This window comes from Malaclemys terrapin, chromosome 4 (genome assembly GCF_027887155.1).
Source record: "Malaclemys terrapin pileata isolate rMalTer1 chromosome 4, rMalTer1.hap1, whole genome shotgun sequence".
Classification (NCBI taxonomy): Eukaryota; Metazoa; Chordata; order Testudines; family Emydidae; genus Malaclemys; species Malaclemys terrapin.
This window is the reverse complement of record NC_071508.1, coordinates 122,472,411-122,491,103: the sequence shown is the minus strand read 5'-3', so window position 1 is coordinate 122,491,103 and position 18,693 is coordinate 122,472,411. Positions and strand designations below refer to the sequence as shown.

The window sequence follows — 18,693 nt, the reverse complement described above, 5'->3', positions numbered from 1 at the left end:
GTGAGTCACCTAGAATGGAATTGACATGAGCAAGCACTCGAAGAAGAAAAAATGGTTACCTATCTTCTGTAACTGTTGCTCTTCGAGATATTTTGCCCATGTCCATTCCATTACCTTCTCTCCTACACCTCTGTTGGAGTTGCCGGCAAGAAGGAACTGAGACGGTCTAGGGCTGGCAGCGCCTCATATACCAGTGCATGAGCATGGCACTCCAGAGGGCACCACAGCCGGCCCGACAGATACCACTAAGGCAAAAAATACTGACAACTGTGCACATGGGCACACACGCACTTAGAATGGAATGGACACGAGCAACACGTCTCGAAGAACAAGTTACAAAAGATAGGTAACTGTTTTTTGTGTGCAGTAGTCCTTTCATGGAAAACTTTATCTCCAATTTGAGCTTATAATTGTCATTCCCCAGACATCCTCTTTTGTTTTAAAAACAACTTTAATCATTGTTATTACTTTGGCCATATGAGTTTTTGACTTGAAAGATGTCTTCACCAGTAATTTGTTCAGGTAGTCCAGCTGAGGAGTTTTATTGCATTCATTGGCTTTCATATTTCTTCCCAAGCTAATTACTCAGAAGGTCATATTGTCCAGGTTATTATATTGCACAGAGAACAAATGCAATAAGCTCACATACAAGAATACTGTATGTGACAAGAGTGGCAAGAAACTGTACATTTCTTATTATAGAACTATCCAATATATACATGGCAGTTGTCTTTTGTTTTAATACCATAATGAAATGTTTTTAAGTAATTAACATTTTTTCTACAGGAGAATATTAAAAAGTGAACCTCCGTATCCCCAAGAAATGAGTGCTTTAGCTAAAGATGTAATTCAGCGTCTTTTGATGAAAGATCCCAAGAAAAGGCTGGGCTGTGGTTCAGGTGGCGCTGATGAAATCAGACAACATCCCTTCTTCCAGGTGAAAGAAATAAAACTCTTCATAAATTATTCTTCTCTCCCTTCACCTCCTTTGGAAATCTGACTCAAACCAGTTCCCATTTTTCTATCATGAGCCCTGATTGAGCAATATAGCTTAGTAAGTACATAACTTTAACTGTATGAGTAGTTGCATTGCACATGCTGAAGTGTCTTATTAAATCAGTACCTTTACATTTACTTCAATTTTGTAATTGGTATTGTTAAATAAAACAAAGGGACACAGCTTGCAGTGTTGTAAAATAATCAAATTTCTTTGCTCCTAATATCTTAAATTATTAAAAATGACAGACTGTTTAAAATCATTTTACTTTTCACTATTTATGCTGTCTGTTTTTTACATCTTCCTTAGCTTGGATAATCGAAACGGAAACTGGATTAATACATTGTATATATAGTCAATTTCAGATTTCAGTGCATTTGTGTTTGGGTTCCAAATACTGAAAGAGAACGTTCCTGTGTAAAAACAGCTATACAATTGTTTCCATTGGCATTAAAAAAACAAAAACTTGGAAACATTCCTTTTAGTCTTAAGCATAATAAAGAATTTTATTTTTAGAAAATCTCAATTTTAAACCAAATTTGAATAGTCAGTTATTCCTTTAAAATTAACTATTCTTTTTAAATAGGGGTAAATTTTAGTGCTGAGGAAAATCAGGGACTAATGGCACAAGTTAGTTTGGGAAAATACTATTTAAATTTTCCTTGAAAGCTCTGTCTTGACTTTCAAATACCCAATATTACAGTCACTTAAAACATCCAGTTCCTTCTTATTCCTTTGAATTTCCTGTTTAAATACTGACAAAGAGTCCTGTGGCACCTTATAGACTAACAGATGTATTGGAGCATAAGCTTTCGTGGGTGAATACCCACTTCGTCAGACGTCTGACGAAGTGGGTATTCACCCATGAAAGCTTATGCTCCAATACGTGTGTTAGTCTATAAGGTGCCACGGGATTCTTTGTCGCTTTTTACAGATCCAGACTAACATGGTTACCCCTCTGATGTTTAAATACTGTACAGATAAATAAGCACTGAGAAATAATTTTATGAAATCAGCGTCTGTTTTTCATTCTTTGACGTTCGTGTTTGAAGATACATTTTTCTGCTGTGAGTGTTGCACATTCCATTTCACAAGTATTGAATGGAGCAGGAATTAACAGAGCAATTTTCTGTTAATAACTGCAATCGTGGCCTCTAGTTCTGACAATATACACTGCTCTATAGCCAAAATGCTTCTGAAATAAATGTAGTCAAACTTTACTAATTCTGGGTCACTGAGAACGAAAATGATGCTTAAAATTGTTGATTGGCTCTAGTTTTCAAGATATGCTATTGGGTCAGTATATACGACCCTTGACTTGGGAATGGCGGAGGATAAGGGAGTTCTAAAGGGAAGGGATCTCAATTTAAACCAGAAATGACTAAAATACATCTTTGACTGGATCTATGAATAAATCTATGACTGGGTTTGGACAGTACTTGCTTTTTAGGCAAAACAATGAATGATACAATCTGAAGCTGGTATTGCGTCATACATGATACGAATTGCATCATGTTATTCCTAGAAGTCATGGATGATGCAATCATAACAAAGCTTACATAACTCTGCTGAACAAATTGCTCTATATCAGTTCTAGAAATCATACAGTGTCGTGCTCTCTTATTTGTCAGTGTTTGATTTTGCAAAGGGACACATTTCTGTTTAGCCAAAGTGAGCAGAGATGCCTCCTACTTGTGTGAACAGTGCAGATAACTTCTGCTATGTTTGTGGTGAAGTGACTTTTGCATCACAAAAGCGCAGTATAACCACTATGGTTAAGAAAGCCTATCACCTTTATATTGGCTGCAAAATTGGAGATCAGGACAAGAGGTGGGCCCCACACATATGCTGCAACACTTGTGCAACAAATCTTTGCCAGTGGTTGAACAGGAAAAGGAAATCTATGCCTTTTGCAGTGCCAATGATTTGGAGAGAGCCAACAGATCATACCAGCAATTGTTACTTCTGCATGGTGCCTCCAGTTGGGAAAGGTTTGTCAAAGAAGAAAAAGTGGACTGTGTATTATCCAAACATTCCATCAGCTATACACCCAGTACCCCACGGAGAAGGACTGCCGATTCCTGATGCACCAGAATCCTTCTCACTTGAGTCAGATGAGGAAGAGGATGAAACTTCTGGTCCTGAACCATCAATGTCACAGGATCCACATTTTCTCCCATCCTCCTCCTCTGAACCACACCTCATAACACAAGGTGAACTGAATGACCTTGTCAGGGATTTGGAACTACCCAAGAGTAAGGCAGAGCTGTTGGGCTCCAGACTACAGCAGTGGAATCTCCTGGCAGGTGATGTTAGGGTTTCCATGCTCCGTGACTGTCAAAAGGATCTTGTCCCATTCTTCTTCATGGAAGGTGATCTTGTAGCCTGCAACAACATCGATGGTGTGATGGCAGCCCTCAACATCGTTCACGATCCAGATGAGTGGAGACTATTCATTGATTCATCGAAGACGAGTCTTAAAGCTGTTTTACTACATAATGGCAATGTTTTGCCATCAGTTCCAGTTGGTCATGCAGTCCATATGAAGGAAACCTATGAGAACATGAAACAACTTTTGAGGTGCATGAACTATGACCAACATCAGTGGCATCTTTGTGGCGATTTGAAGGTTATTGCTCTCTTGCTTGGTCTGCAGACTGGATACACAAAGTACTGCTGTTTTCTCTGCGAATGGGATAGTCGTGCAAGAGATTCCCACTACATCAAGAAAGATTGGCCACTCTGACAGTCATTGGAGCCTGGGAGGAAAAGTGTTCAGCATCCACCACTTGAGAAAACACAAGCAGCTTTCAAGTACCTCCGTGGAAAATTTTCAAGGTTAAGTGAAGCTAAGATAAAGGAAGGTGTCTTTGTTGGTCCTCAGATTCATGAACTTCTTTGAGATGATGCATTTGACCATGCGCTGCGTGGCAAGGAAAAGACAGCATGGAAAGCCTTCCAGTTAGTGACAATAAATTTTCTTGGAAACAACAAGGCAGACAACTACAGGTTGTTGGTGGAAAACCTCCTCAAGGCATACAAAAGTCTTGGTTGCAACATGTCACTAAAGATACATTTTTTTTAACTCTCATCTAGATTTTTTTCCACCGAACTGCGGAGCAGTGAGCGACGAGCACGGCAAGCGATTTCACCAGGACATTGCAACAATGGAGAAACGCTATCAGGGAAATGGAGCCCATCAATGCTTGCAGACTATTGCTGGACAGTGATAAGAGATGCTCCATTTAATGAATACAAGAGACAAGCCAAGAAGAACCGAGTAGACACTGAATAGGACTAAACTGTGTACATAATAGTTTTTTGCCTTTTGTTTCATAATAAATTTTATTTATATAACCCTTTTGCTGATTTTTAAAGTGTTACATAAACAGGACAGGTGAAATATTATCATGTAAAGCAACCATAAACACATGAAAAGACCTAGGTTTACAATTTATGATTAAAACTCTATCTACACTATATACATAGACATAAAATGTAAAAACTTAAATATCTTAGAAACAGTATCCAATCAGTTGTTTTAATTGTCATATTTGAATTCAGCACATCAAAATACATAATAAATACCACATTTTATCTCTGAAACAGACGACTTCTCAAAAATTGTAGACCAGTGATATTTGCATACAAGAATACTCAGGTATGAATCTGTCACAGAACTCTGTGTAAAGGTTAGTTGTTAAGTGTTTCTATAGGCAAGAAAAGACAAAACATTGGTTGTTTTGTTTCTGATCCGACTTATGAAATTGTGACTGTCTAATTTTTTTTATTAGAAATGGAGAGAGAGATTTTAAAAAATGAAACACTATTTAGAATTTTGTGGCTTGTTTTCACTCATGTTATAGGAAACAGTTTGTGCCTAAACAGTAGGTATGTTCTTTTAAGGAAATTGAAGCATAAGTTTGAGCAAACCTTTTCTTCTTCTTTAAGCGATTGTATACAGATTCCATTCTTGGTATGCATATGTTTCATGCACACAAGATCCCATTCTTTTTGAATAGGAGTGTCCTTTAGGGCTGTGCCTGTGTCCTGAGAGATGTGAGACCACCAGGAGAGCATAAGGGGATGGACTGGCCTCAACAACCTGAATCCCTTCTTGCCACCCATGGCTGTGAGACTGAACCTTATGGTGCCCATGTCTCTTCAACCTGCAAGAAATGTATTAGTTATTGTTGTTCTACTTCCTATTCAGCAGTTGTCAGCGCATCCATTCTTTTTTTTTTTTAAGTGAAATTTAGATAGAAGTTAACTTTGAAACATTGATAGGGTTTCTGTCCCCTCCCTTCTCCACCCCGCCCCCCCAGTACAGGGTTAAACTCCCATCCCCACCCCATACCTGAGGCCAAAATGACCAAAGACTGACATCCAGAAATCAAGATCTGCCCCTGCTGTGACACAGCAATGTGCATCAGCTATGCTCATGCAAACTTCCTTCCATACTTAGTTGAGGGGCAGCTCCCTGAATGCTGTTTGGTATACAAGACTTCCTCAAATTGCACCCTGAAAGCTAGATATGGCAGATGAAGATACATCTCCTTGAGACCATGATGCAAACGTTGTCATACCTAGGCAAGCCTGCTGTGAGACCACAACCTCCTGGCCAGTCTCACTTGTCCAGTGCCTCTGAGAGCATTGTTGGACCCAGGCAAACCCGCTGACAGACCACATCCTCCTGGCCAGTCTTACTCCTCCAGTGCCCCTGTGAGCCTCAATGTCACACTGAGCTTGAAGGACACTTACAAATCTTGCTTTTCAGCAGCTTCAGCTTTGACACAGTATGGGCAACAAGTCGCACCATGCTAGAGACCAGGGAAGGCGCTGATCTCCCTCCTCATATAAGAGGAAGAAGCCCTCTCCTCAGGTTTCAACTTATCAGAGTCTTAAGACTGAACCTTGCCTAAGTGCGAAGGCAAAAACAGCCCCAATGGTCTCTTCCCAGAATAACCATTGCACTTTCCCCAGTACCGTTCAAGCAGCTGACCCTGCACTGGCTCTGCACACCAGTACTAGACAACCTGTTATCAAGGAAACTGATGCCAAACTTGTGGATACCAATTAGGCCCATCGACATGGGCAGCGGGGCAAAAGGGGCAATTGCCAAGGGGCCCAGGTGATTTAAAAGAACCCGGGGGCTCCTGGCTGCTACCGCAAGCCCTGGACCCTTTTAAATTGCTCGGGCGGGATGCAGGGCTCCTACGTGCACGCACATGTGCCTGCTCTGAGCCCCGCGGGCCAGCACGATTGACCAGCGCGGGCGGTCCCGGAAGTGACAGAATCGTCACTTCTGCCCCAGCCCCCACCCCACCAGGGACAGCCCTGGCCCTGGGGCCTGGAATTTCTGTCGGCAGGCCTGATACCAAGCATCACAACACTGAAGAAATCATTAACAGAGAGTTCTTTACCAGCACACGTGGACTCATTAGTACTGATGTAATTCTGGGCACCGGCAAACTTAGTGGTGAGACTAGTAGCAGAGTCCCTGATCTGAGACAGACTCAGAGAGGCCAGGTCCATCTCACAGTCTGTCAAAACCAGCCATAGACCTAACCAGACAGGACTCTCTTGGAAGGCTATTCCTCATCCATTGAAGAAGACTTTGCCTTTTCATCTTTCTCAAGTGATTGCAGCAGACCATCCTTACCAGAATACAACCCACGCCTCCAAAGATGGCCCAGTGGGACATGGACAGTCAGTCCAGGGAGTAATCCATAAGAGGCAATCACATGTCACCAGGCTCCTCTAGAGAACCACTAAGCTGGTGTCCATCCATGTGCCCATTTCTTCCTCAGTACCCCACCAACCCAGGACCGATTGAGCCACTTGGGCATAAACCCCTGCGTCAGGAAAATGGCTGCCTCAGCTATCTCTAAACCAAAGTCAGCCTTGCTCAAACAGCTGCTACAGTTGGCACCAACTTCTCAACAACCCCTAGTAGAAGAGGAATAAGCCCTCAGTGGGGATGAACGCCAGCAGCCACTGGCTATCCCTCCTCCTCCCCAGACAAAGCAACTGATCCACCATCCATACACTCTCTCTGAACAAGTTGTATGTTTCACAGGATTTGCTGAGGAGGCTAGTGGATACTCTGAATATTTCGCTAGAGATCATGTAAGAGAAGCAGCACAAACTAATAAACGTTCTTCTGCCCTCCAAATTGGTAGAATGGCCCTACTGATGAATGAGCTTAAGTTATATTGTACACACTTGCATTGGTGCCCACTGCCTCCAAGTGGTCAGATAGAACACAAAAGGTTCTGGTGAAGAGAGTTAGAGTACGTCTTTCCAGCACCCCATCCTGGATTCCTGCAATCTGCATGAGAGGCCATAATGACAAACTAGGGTCTCCCCCACCCCGAGAAAGGGATCGAAAGAAGCTGGACCTTGTGGGACAGAAAGTGTACTGCTCTGAGAATCTTCAACTCAGAGTTACTAGCTATCAGGTGCTCCCAGCAAAGTATGACTTTTTTTTTGCCACAGGCAGGCTCCCCAGTGGATATTAAGAGGAACTAAGATCCAACATAACAAAAGGACAATTCACCTGCAGAACAGTGCTCTAGACAGCACTGGATGTGTCAGACGCTGCCACTAGAATGGTTCTGACAATGAAGTGGTCCCCCTGGCTGCAGCATCCCTTGCGAGGTCCAAGTGACCAGAGAGGACTTGCCATTTCTAGGAAATGACCTCTTCAACAGCAGCATGGATGAAGCGCTGCGCCCTACTAACAGATTGGAGAGCAACCTCCATTCACTGGGGCTGTACGTTCCAGCTCCTAAGCGTAAGGAGCCCCACAGTAGCCTCAATCTTCCTTCAGCTACAGGCCCCAGCAGCAGTTCCAACAACATCCCTCAGAGCCACCGAGGAAGCTCCAACATTTCCATCAATGGCACTTTTCAACTACCTCCTTGATAACCTTGCAGGAGGGGCTGGTGCCCCACAAACAGTTTTGATGGGACAATCGAAAGCTCAGCTGGATCATCTTTGAATCCATCCCCTATTTTTCTGTTATTTCAAAGAAGCTTGGTCTGGGATTACTGTGGATTGGTGGCTACTTGTGATCATAAACAAGGAGTATCCCATCTAATTTCAAACTGTTCCAACCTCCTCTACTCCCTCCCAGTCCCTCTTCAGGGACCCATCTCATGAGTCACATATACAAGAAGAAGTCAACTTCCTATTGCATTTGAGAGCAGTAGAGGAGGTTTATTAAGCTGTCTGGAGTGGCTCACGAGCATGACTACCCAACCTCAGGGCAGACTGCAAAGAAGCAGGGCACAGACCCCAACCAGGTTATGAATTCTAAACTTAGATTTCACCAACCAGGTATCAAGTGTGAACTCCTCAAGCACTATAACAGTCTTAATATGGAGTCACAGACAGTCCCTTTGGGTACTCCAGTCTGTCTTACCACACAGGCAAGCTTGCCTTTGTAATAGATAGTTCCTTACACTAAAGATCACAACAATATTCAGATTACTCCTACTGCCAGAAGACCAGTCACTTACCCCCGATCAATTACACCTTAGATCTTTTACCAAAGACAATGCTTGTAGCCAATCCTATAGTAAATTAACTACAGATTTATTAATTACAAAAAATAAATTATTTACAAGATTAAAGGTAAACATTTACAGACACAAATGAGTTACAGTCTTAAGTTCCAAAAAGTAATAGAAACTTCAATAATAATCAAGCTCTATATGTCCGTTAGGGCTAACCCAGGCCAAGCACTGGGGAACTCTTGCTTATGCTTAGAAATCTTTGCCCTTCAGAGTTCAAGCAGCATTGACATAACAATTTCTTCTTGACAAGGATTTTTATTCCCTTAGAGTTCAAGCTGATGGGACGAGTGCTTGTGAACTTCTATTCTTCATGGGTGTGGGGAAAGCAATCAACAAAATATTTTGTTCACTGATGTTCCACAATGATGTCTATGGTCCTTCTTTTGTTGGGCAGGAGATGACACTGTGACGTTATTGACATGAACTGTGACCTTATAGATCGTTGTGGCAACTAAGGTCCTATAGTTGCACCAAATCTTGTACAAAGGAGGTCAAGTAAGGTGTCTATGGAAAGGCTGTAATTTGCTGGTTATGATTATGCTATCTGTATGTGTATATCATTTTTGTATTTGAAGTTATGAATATTGGCTATGTACTTGTATCTCAATGTATTTGATTCTAAGTAACATCAGTGAAACATTTGATCAGCTTCTTGAGAAAGGACTATTCTCAGTAAGTGCCCAATCAAGAAACACTTAACTGACAATGATCTTTGGGAGACGCCAATCCACATCTGAGCTTTCCTGGGAACGTTCAAACTAACATGTAAACAATGACGTCGGCCTGCAAAAAGCTGAATCATTCATGGACATGTGACTTGCCCAGGTGGCTACAAACTCCATCTTGTTGCTGTGACTTTGCACAGAAGAACAAAGGGGTTTCCGCCCACGAGAGAGAATATAAAAGGCCCTGGAAGCCTCTCCATTTTGTCTTCAGCTGGCTCAAGGGATGGCCTCCCCACCCCAAAGAGATGCCTGAAAGAAACTAGAACAAAGGTCAGTAACTATGGGGGTGTGAGTGATTGCTGGACCCAGGCCATAAGCCACAATGTTGATCTGAAAAGGATTGGGCCCAGACTAGGAAGGAGTCTAGTCTGTGAAAGAAGCTTATTGGGACATCTCTGAGGGTGAGATTTACCTATATTCAGTTTCATATTGTATTAGGCTTAGACTTGCATGTTTTGTTTTATTTTGCTTGGTAACTTACCTTCTTCTGTCTGTTATTACTTGGAACCACTTAAATACTAATATTATATATTTAATAAAATCACTTTTGCTTATTAATTAACCCAGAGTAAGTAATTAATACCTGGGGGAGCAAACAGTTATGCATATCTCTCTATCAGTGTTATAGAGGGCGGACAATTTATGAGTTTATCCTGTATAAGCTTTATGCAGAGTAAAATGGATTCATTTGGGGTTTAGGCTCTGAGAAAGACTGAATACTGGGTGCTGGGAAAGTCCCTGTTAACTGAGAAACCCCTGGGCTAAGTGAATCTTAGTTTCTGTGCACTGCAGTGGGGCAGTGGGGCATGGCCCAACCTCTTGGTCTGTGCTGTAGCTGACTGGAGTGTCTAACTCAGCAAGATGGGAGTGGAAGGAAGCCTTCTCTGGCAGGGGGGTTGGCTCTCAGTGGTATTCCAGCACATCTAGTGACAGTCTTGAGGGAGTTTGTGACTGAACCCGTCCACAAGAGGTGAACTAGTATTTCACACTTGGTAATGCATCTTTCTTTACTGGGGAGGTTTAGAGTTTCAGAGCAAATGTTTGAATACTACTTTTATAACATGGGCTATAAATATTATAAGTTGGATTAGTGCATGCAGCAACTCACAAGCATTTAATAAAGTCTAGACACTAAATACATTTTTATAAATCTAATACCTATTTTAACAATACCAACACACAGGGTGAGTCAGACTGGTTTCCAGCTATATCGCATCAGGGGGTAACATCTGAAGAAGTGAGGTTTTTTACCTATGAAAGCTTAAGCCCAAATAAATCTGTTAGTCTTTAAGGTGCCACTGGACTCCTTGTTGTTTTTTGCAGCTATATAGTGTCAATGTACAGTTGAGCTCTAGGGGCCTTGGCATGAGCTGGTACCTGGTCTGCCAGTGTCACTCCTCAAGCATTCAGAGGGAAGGCTTCTATTCCCACTATTACTTGATCACAATGAAGAGATGTGGGTGGAAACCCATTCTAGACCTTCAACATCTCAATACCTTCATTTGCCATTTCAAGTTCAGGATGGTCACCTAGTCTCTATCATCCCCTCACTGGATCCCATGGACTTGTTCATGTCTCTTTGACTGCATAATGCCTACTTCCACAGCTCAATATTCCTAGTGCACAGAAAATTTCTACAATTATCAGTAGGGACATCCAGGATGGATTGATTTAAATCAAGGTGATTTAAATTAGCTACTTAAATCACTAAGTAGAAAGCCTTGATTTAAATAACGTATTTTTATCAAAATTTTCATCTATACTTTTTATTTCCTAAAGAAAGGTGCATTCTCATTAGTTGATATGACCATTAAAATGCATTGATTTACAACTAAATAGAACCTTTACAATAGGTTTGATGCATCTTTTTTCTGCCTAGGAAAGTACAGTATAATGATATACAGTTATTTAAGGAATTGTATAGCTTAACATTTTCAGATTCTTATTAATTGTACATTTTAATATGTTAGAAAATTGTGAATGATATATTGTTTATTGAATTGACTTTTTGCTTATGGTTTGTGTCAAACTGCATTAGGATGTTAAGTGGAATTTAATTAAACACACAAAACAGGATAAAAAATTTTTCATTAAACAAAACAACCTTAAATATTTGATAAGAGATGTTTATGTATCCAAAACTTGTTTTACATTTGCAACTAAATGATTTATTAAACAGGGGGATTAACTGTAGTCAATAAATTAAACTGATTATTTCAGATCACCCTGAAAATATCTTCAAATATGCCTAGGGATGAAAGTGACTGGGGCGGTAAGTTCCTAGTTTCACCTAAGTCTCTTGAAAATGAGAAAGTTACTTAGGCTGACCTGTTGTGCCATATTTATAAAGCTTGACCTCAAAAGTAAGAATCAGGGGGAAAACACCTTTCTTTATATAGAAAAGCAGTCTTTAATTCAAAAATTTTAATAGAGGGCTGTGGGTTCAGCATATTTATTTTTTTATTTAAATGTTTTAAGAAATTTTAACTTTTAGCCTTAACATATTTTGTAGTACATTCAGATTTAATTTTAAACAGGTTTATTTTTAAAAAGAAAAAATATATTGTAGCTTAAATAACAAAATAAAAAATAAGATTTAAATTTTAAAAAAATCTTTTTTTTTCTTCCAAAAACATATTTTTTTTATCCACCCTGGAGGCATCCCACTATCTGTACAGTAGTCCAACCTTTTGGTCTTTCTACTATCTCAAGGGTATTACCAAGTTCCTCACTGTGGTGGCAGCACACCTAAGAAGACAAGGAGTCCAGGTTTACCTGTAGGTAGACAAATGGCTGATACGAAGCTCCTCTCCTCCATAGCAAGTCAGTGTCTAGTCAAGACCTTAAACCTCTTCATCTCTCTGGACCTGAAGGTCAGCAAAGACAAATCCACACTGACCCCAGCATAAAGCATAGAATTTCATAGGAGCAGTGTTAGATACCAAATTGTCGAAGGCATACATACTGCAACAGATTCCAATGACAGACACCATACGGCAGCTTCATGAGCAACCAATATTACAACCAATTAAAAATTATCCAAAGCTGCTTAGGCACATATCAGTGTGTATGTACATGTCACAGCATGCCAGATTTCACCTTCATTCACTGCAGAAGTGGTTGAAATCAGTGTACACAACAGAGAGCATAACAAGATGATCTCCCTTCCAAGGAAAACCTGGTATTAGACTGGTAGATGCAACTGGAGGATTATGGAGGATAGGTCTATCAATAGCTATAACCAAGATGGTCTGGGATGCAACCTCATGCTCTAGGTGTCCCTAAATCCCGACTGCTGGAAGCTGAGACTGGATTACAGGGAAGGATCACTTGATGATTATCCTGTTCTGTTCATTCCCTCTGAAGCACCTGTCACCTGTCACTGTCAGAAGACAGAATACTGGGCTAGATGGAACATTGGTCTGCCCCAGTATGGACTATCCTTATGTTCTTAAGTGAATTTGTGACTCTAGCCTGCCACAGACTAACTGTCCATGGGCCCTGCTTATGCACATTAATAGTTAATGTACTTTGTTTAGTCCTGTTTCAAAGAGGTACATTAAGACTCAAGTACTGTATTAGCACAGCACTACTTACACAGAAGTGCCAAATATTGTCAGAAAATTTTCTTTTAAAATTCTCATTATTTCTTTCCTTAATTTGGAGTGGGGTGTTCCAGGGTATTCCTTCTGCTTCTTCTTCCTTACGCCAAAGGCTTGTAGTATGCAGATACATACTTTCAGCTGAGGTCTGAGCACTGCTCCTTATAATGTCTGTTAATGCTACGCTTCAGTTGAATGGACTGTTACTCAAGAACCTCACATAAAATTTCCTGCCTCGGGACCTACAGAACTCCTATCCCCTGCAAAACAGCTTGTTTTGTTGCCACTGTTTGTTTGTTTATTAATTTAATGTGTTATTTAATTTGCATTACGGTATCGCCTAGTAGCTCCAACCAAGACTGGGCCTCATTATGCAAGATACTATTCCAAAATAGTGCCTGCTCTAAGGACCTTACAGTCTAAATAGTCAAGACAGACAAAAGTTGGGAGAAAAGAAGTGGAATTTCATGTCGGTTCTCTAGTTTCAAATATGTAAGAAATCACAATTGCTTATTTTTATTATGGAGGAGTAGTAGCAACTTCTGTTAATGCTAAGCAGAACTTTCTATATAAGAGAGACACTCTGACCTTAACTCTTTCCCCTTTAACCAGTCTGTCTGATCTCAGAGGTCTGTAAGGGAGATCATCTTCCAAACCTTTTACTCGGACTTATTATGTAGGGCAATGGTTTTCAAACTTTTTTTCTGGCGACCCAGTTGAAGAAAATAGTTGATGCCTACGACTCAAGGGAGCTGGGGATGAGGCGTTCAGGGTGTGGGAGGGGTCTCTGGTCTGGGGCAGGGGGTTGGGGTGTGGGAGGGGGTCAGGGGTCTGGGCTGGGGGTGCAGGCTCTGGGGTGGGGCCGGGGATGAGGGGTTTGGGGTGCAGGAGGGGCTCTGGGTTTGGGCTCAGAGTTTGGGATAGGGCTTAGGGCTGGTGCAGGGGATGGGGCGCGGGGTTGGGGTATGGGCTTACCTTGGGCGGTTCTCGGTTAGCGGTGCAGCTGGGGTGCTAAGGCTGGCTTGTTGCCTGTCCTAGCACCATGGACTGTGCTGTGCCCCGGAAGCAGCCAGCAGCAGGTCTGGCTCCTAGGTGGAGGCGCACAAGCCGGTTTAGACGGGCAGCACCACCGACGGGACTTTAATGGCCCGTTTGGCGGTGCTGACCAGAGCCACCGCAATCCAGTGCCTTATATTCCGCGACCCAGGGTTTGAAAACCACTGATCTAGGGTGAGGTTTGCTAAGTCACTTGTAAGGGTCTCGGTATTTGTGATGCTGCTCAAATGAAAGCAAATCTTGTATTATTGAGTCCCTCAGGGAGATCACAGTGCCATAACTCTCCATAAGACATGGAGCTCAACAAGGGTGGTGAAGAAGAGCAGTGGTGAAGAAGTTTTGTCAGAATTATTTTGACCAGGAGAGAAGGGGGGAAACAGATCATGTATAAAACACAAATTATACATCCAGTAATCTTTAATCATTAATTCAAAGCAGAATGTTATGAATGAACTAAAATTGTTGCTATCTATTGGCTATTCACTGAAATGATTATGGTGAGTCTCATTATAGATTCTGGTGGGTAATCATCCACAGAACCACCTTTTCAGAAGGCACAAGTTACCCTGGTGTAATCTTTGACTATTATTTCCTTTTCTCCTGCATCTGCACCCTACATATCTAGTATCTTGTGAAAGTGTATCGATTGTCTTTTTCATATACCTCAAATCTGCTCTTTTTTGACTATTCTCACCATTAAAGTCTTTATATCAGGGGTAGGCAACCTATGGCATGCGTGCCAAAGGCAGCACGCGAGCTGATTTTCAGTGGCACTCATACTCCCTGGGTCCTGGCCACTGGTCTGGGGGGGGCTCTGCATTTTAATTTAATTTTAAATAAAACTTCTTAAACATTTTAAAAACCTTATTTACTTTACATACAACAACGGTTTAGTTATATATTATAGACTTATAGAAAGAGACCTTCTAAAAACTTTAATGTATTACTGGCACGCGAAACCTTAAATTAGAGTGAATAAATGAAGACTCGGCACACCACTTCTGAAAGGTTGCCGACCCCTGATTTATATGCTGGTCATTTCCAGAGTTAGTTACTATACATTTCTGTTGCCTGATCTCTTATCCTCCCCAACCTGTCCAAACTGAAACTTTGAAAGTCATTGTCCTACTATCGCTGCTTTGCACATTATAGGAACATAGTAAATTATGTGTGGTTTCATTCTATAGCATTCCTTATCTGTGTATTTTATTATCTTTATTATTATTTATTGTGAACAAATCCTGTTGAGAATATAGTGTGGGTGCACAAAGTTGATTTCTTTTTTTTCTGTTTCACAGCTTCTCTCCTCATTCATTACTAATGGGCTAATGCCCCCCATCTCTGGAATTTGGAGGTGGTCCACGGTTGTTGCTGGAGCCTTTGACTAAACTCCATCCTTCAGCCCATCAGGCCACCAGATTTTCTGCATCCAGCAGTAGAACAAGTTGGCGGTTCGGCTTTTCACAATCATTTTTGTTTTCAAACCTTTTGGTTTATTCATTTTCATGCAGTTGCAATTTATAATCATTCTTATCATCATCTGGACTGGGTAAATAGCAACATGGTGGTTTCAACCATCTAGATCTGCAGCTGCAGCAGCTCCCTGCTGGACTCCTCTGCCCCCACTCAGGCATAGTAGAGCTCTCCTGCAAACACCTAGCTTAAGTATAAGCAGTGTTCCCTAAGTGAGGTAGTATTTACAGGCTCTACAGAGAGTGAATTATGCCTTATGAGCTGGGGCTCACAAAAAGACCAGTATGTCTGGTCCCCACCCTGCCCCAAGGAACCAGGACTCTAATGCAGAAGAGCTCAATTGGAATTCCTGAGCTTTTGTGGAGAGAGTCTAAGGATGAGAAGGAAACTATCCAGCCAGCTCTGGGGGATAAGTCCTGCAACAGATCTGGACTGGCAGGGAAAACCCCCTGAAAGGATCCATAGTCCTCCCCCTGCTGCCTCCTCACCACCGCCACAAGATATTGAAGTGGGTCTCTAGCTTCCTGGGAAAAGAAACATGGCTTCTACACAGCTCCCATTCCTTCCACTATGAATCAGGGAATTCTCATGATACATATGGGGATGGGGGGCGGGTTGAGTCTTGCAAGTCCCAGAGACTCTGAATCCTAAAAAGGCAAAAGCAAGCATGTCCTTCAAAAAGTAGCGATTACTATTGTTAAGGAACAAGTGTGGTGAAAATCAGGGGTTAAACTTCTTGTCCTGTGCCTTCTCCCCCCAAGGGAGTGTTTGCTGTAGCTTTTCTCCCACACAGGGGCTCTCATAATTGACAGCTGGTATCAAGCGAAGTGCCCCAGGAGTTGGTCTTGGGGCCGGTTTTGTTCAACATCTTCATTAATGATCCGGATGATGGGATGGATTGCATCCTCACCAAGTTCGTGGATGGCACTAAGCTGTGGGGAGAGGTAGAGATGTGGAGGGTAGGGATAGAGTCCATAATGATCTAGACAAATTGGAGATTGGGCCGAAAGAAATCTGATGAGGTTCAACAAGGACAAGTGCAGAGTCCTGCACTTAGGATGGAAGAATCCCATGCACTGCTACAGGCTGGGGACCAACTGGCTAAGCGGCGGTTCTGCAGAAAAGGACCTGGGGATTACAGTGGACGAGACGCTGGATATGAGTCAACAGTGTGCCCTGGTTGCCAGAAAGAGGAATGGCATATTGGACTGCATTAGTAGGAGCATTGCCAGCAGATCGAGGGAAGTGATTATTTCTCTTTATTAGGCCACATCTGGAGTATTGCGCCCAGTTTTGGTCCCCCCAGTACAGAAAGGATGTGAACGAATTTGAGAGAGTCCAGTGGAGGGCAACGAAAATTATTAGGGGGCTGGAGCACATGACTTATGAGGAGAGGCTGAGGGAACTGGGATTATTCAGTCTGCTGAAGAGAAGAGTGAGGGGAGATTTAATAGCAACCTTCAGATACTTGAAGGGGGGGGGTGTTCCAAAGGGGATGGAACTAGGCTGTTTTCAGTGGTGGCAGATGACAGAACAAGAAGCAATGGTCTCAAGTTGGGAGGAGGTCTAGGTTGGACATTAGGAAAAACTATTTCACTAGGAGGGTGGTGAAGCACTGGAATGGGCTATCTAGGGAAGTGGTAGAATCTCTATCCTTAGAGGTTTTTAAGGCCTGGCTTGACAAAGCCCTGGCTGGGATGATTTGGTTGGTCCTGCTTTGAGCAGGAGGTTGGACTAGATGACCTCCTGAGGTCTCTTCCAACCCTAATCTTCTATGATTCATAGTTAGGGCCCTACCAAATTCACGGCCATGAAAAATGCATCATGGACTGTGAAACCTGGCCTCCCCCCTCCTGTGAAATCTGGTCTTTTGTGTGCCTTTACCCTACACTATACAGATTTCAGAGGGAGACCAGCATTTCTCAGATTGGGAATCCTGACCCAAAAGGGAGTTGCAGTGGGGGTTGCAGTATTGCCACCCTTCTGCGCTGCCTTCAGAGCTGGGTGGCTGGAGAACGGCAGCTGTTGGCCGAACGCCCAGCTCAGAAGGCAACTCCCAGCCAGGAGCAGTGCAGAAGTAAGGGTGGCAATACCGTACCATACCAGCAGCAGTGAAGAAGTAAGGGTAGCAGTACACAATGCCCCCTACAATAACCTTGCAACCTCACCCCCCCCCCCACTCTTACAACACTGAAATTTCAGATTTAAATACCTGAAATCATGAAATTTATGATTTTTAAATTCCTATGACCATGACATTGACCAAAATGGAGCATGAATCTGGACTTAGAGGTAAGGAGCTTTTTGGGGGAACATTAGAGATATTAGTAGCTGAGATTATAGAGAGTCCTCAACCTTCACGGTCAAAGCTAGCATAGCCATTCATTGATTGCTATCAACACCAAGGGTATCCAAGAAGGGACTGTTCCCTGGTAAAGGGGAGAAATCTGGAGCAGAAGCTTCAAAGGGAAGCCAGATTAATTTTCCTCCAAACCAAAAAAATCCTCAGCATGCCAGATAAAAAGAACCTTTGTGTCTGAAACCTCACAATTCCTGTGCAAGACTCTTTCTTCTGATCCTCCCTCTACGCAGAGTCTTGAGTGTCTGGTGGTAGTCACAGCAAGGCACAGGTCTCACGTTACACTCTATACTCATACCTAAACAACATGCAAGCCCGAGTCAGCTATCTTGGACCAGCCATGGGTTTTTAATTGCAGTGTAGACGTACCTCCAGAGGTCAAAACAGAGCTGGTTCTTGCTGTAATTTTAACAAAATGATAAAGATTTGCAAAGAACCAAAACTTTATTGCAGCAGTCATTTCCTGAGGGTTCATCCAAAGGCTAGGATTGCTAGTGTCATACATCAACTTCATCCCCTGAGTGGGTTTCTCAAAATGCGCCTGCTGAAATTCCTTCTGGGGACATAGAACCATGCACTTGATGCAGTGCAAAATTAGGTATCCTTTTCAGATCCAAATTATCCTTTGTGGGCAGGTAAGTACAAACAACATGCTGAGAGTCAACCCAAATTTCATTGTAGACCCTTGCATACTCACTATGGAAGCAAGCATACTTGGAAGACAAATTTCTAAAATCTCATAATACACATCCTTTAAATTCAGGGTGTATCTAAAAAAACAAACAAACATGGCAATATAGGATAGAACCAGTGGTCCATTAAATCCAGTATCTAGTGACCGATAGCTGAATCAGTTGAAGTTGCAAGATACCACATAGTGGGCAATTATGGTACTTGCAGA

The 18,693-nt window shown here is 42.2% G+C and overlaps 1 protein-coding gene across 3 annotated transcripts in view; it reads left to right on the top strand.

The window, feature by feature from the left end:
• The window catches only part of RPS6KA5 (ribosomal protein S6 kinase A5), a 180,108-nt gene that overhangs the window by 105,630 nt on the left and 55,785 nt on the right, over positions 1–18,693 (top strand). For all 3 annotated transcript variants that reach the window (XM_054026212.1, XM_054026210.1, XM_054026211.1), the window contains one exon: positions 787–937. In XM_054026212.1, the coding sequence (XP_053882187.1) occupies positions 787–937 (151 nt within the window). The remainder of the gene's footprint in view (positions 1–786; positions 938–18,693) is intronic.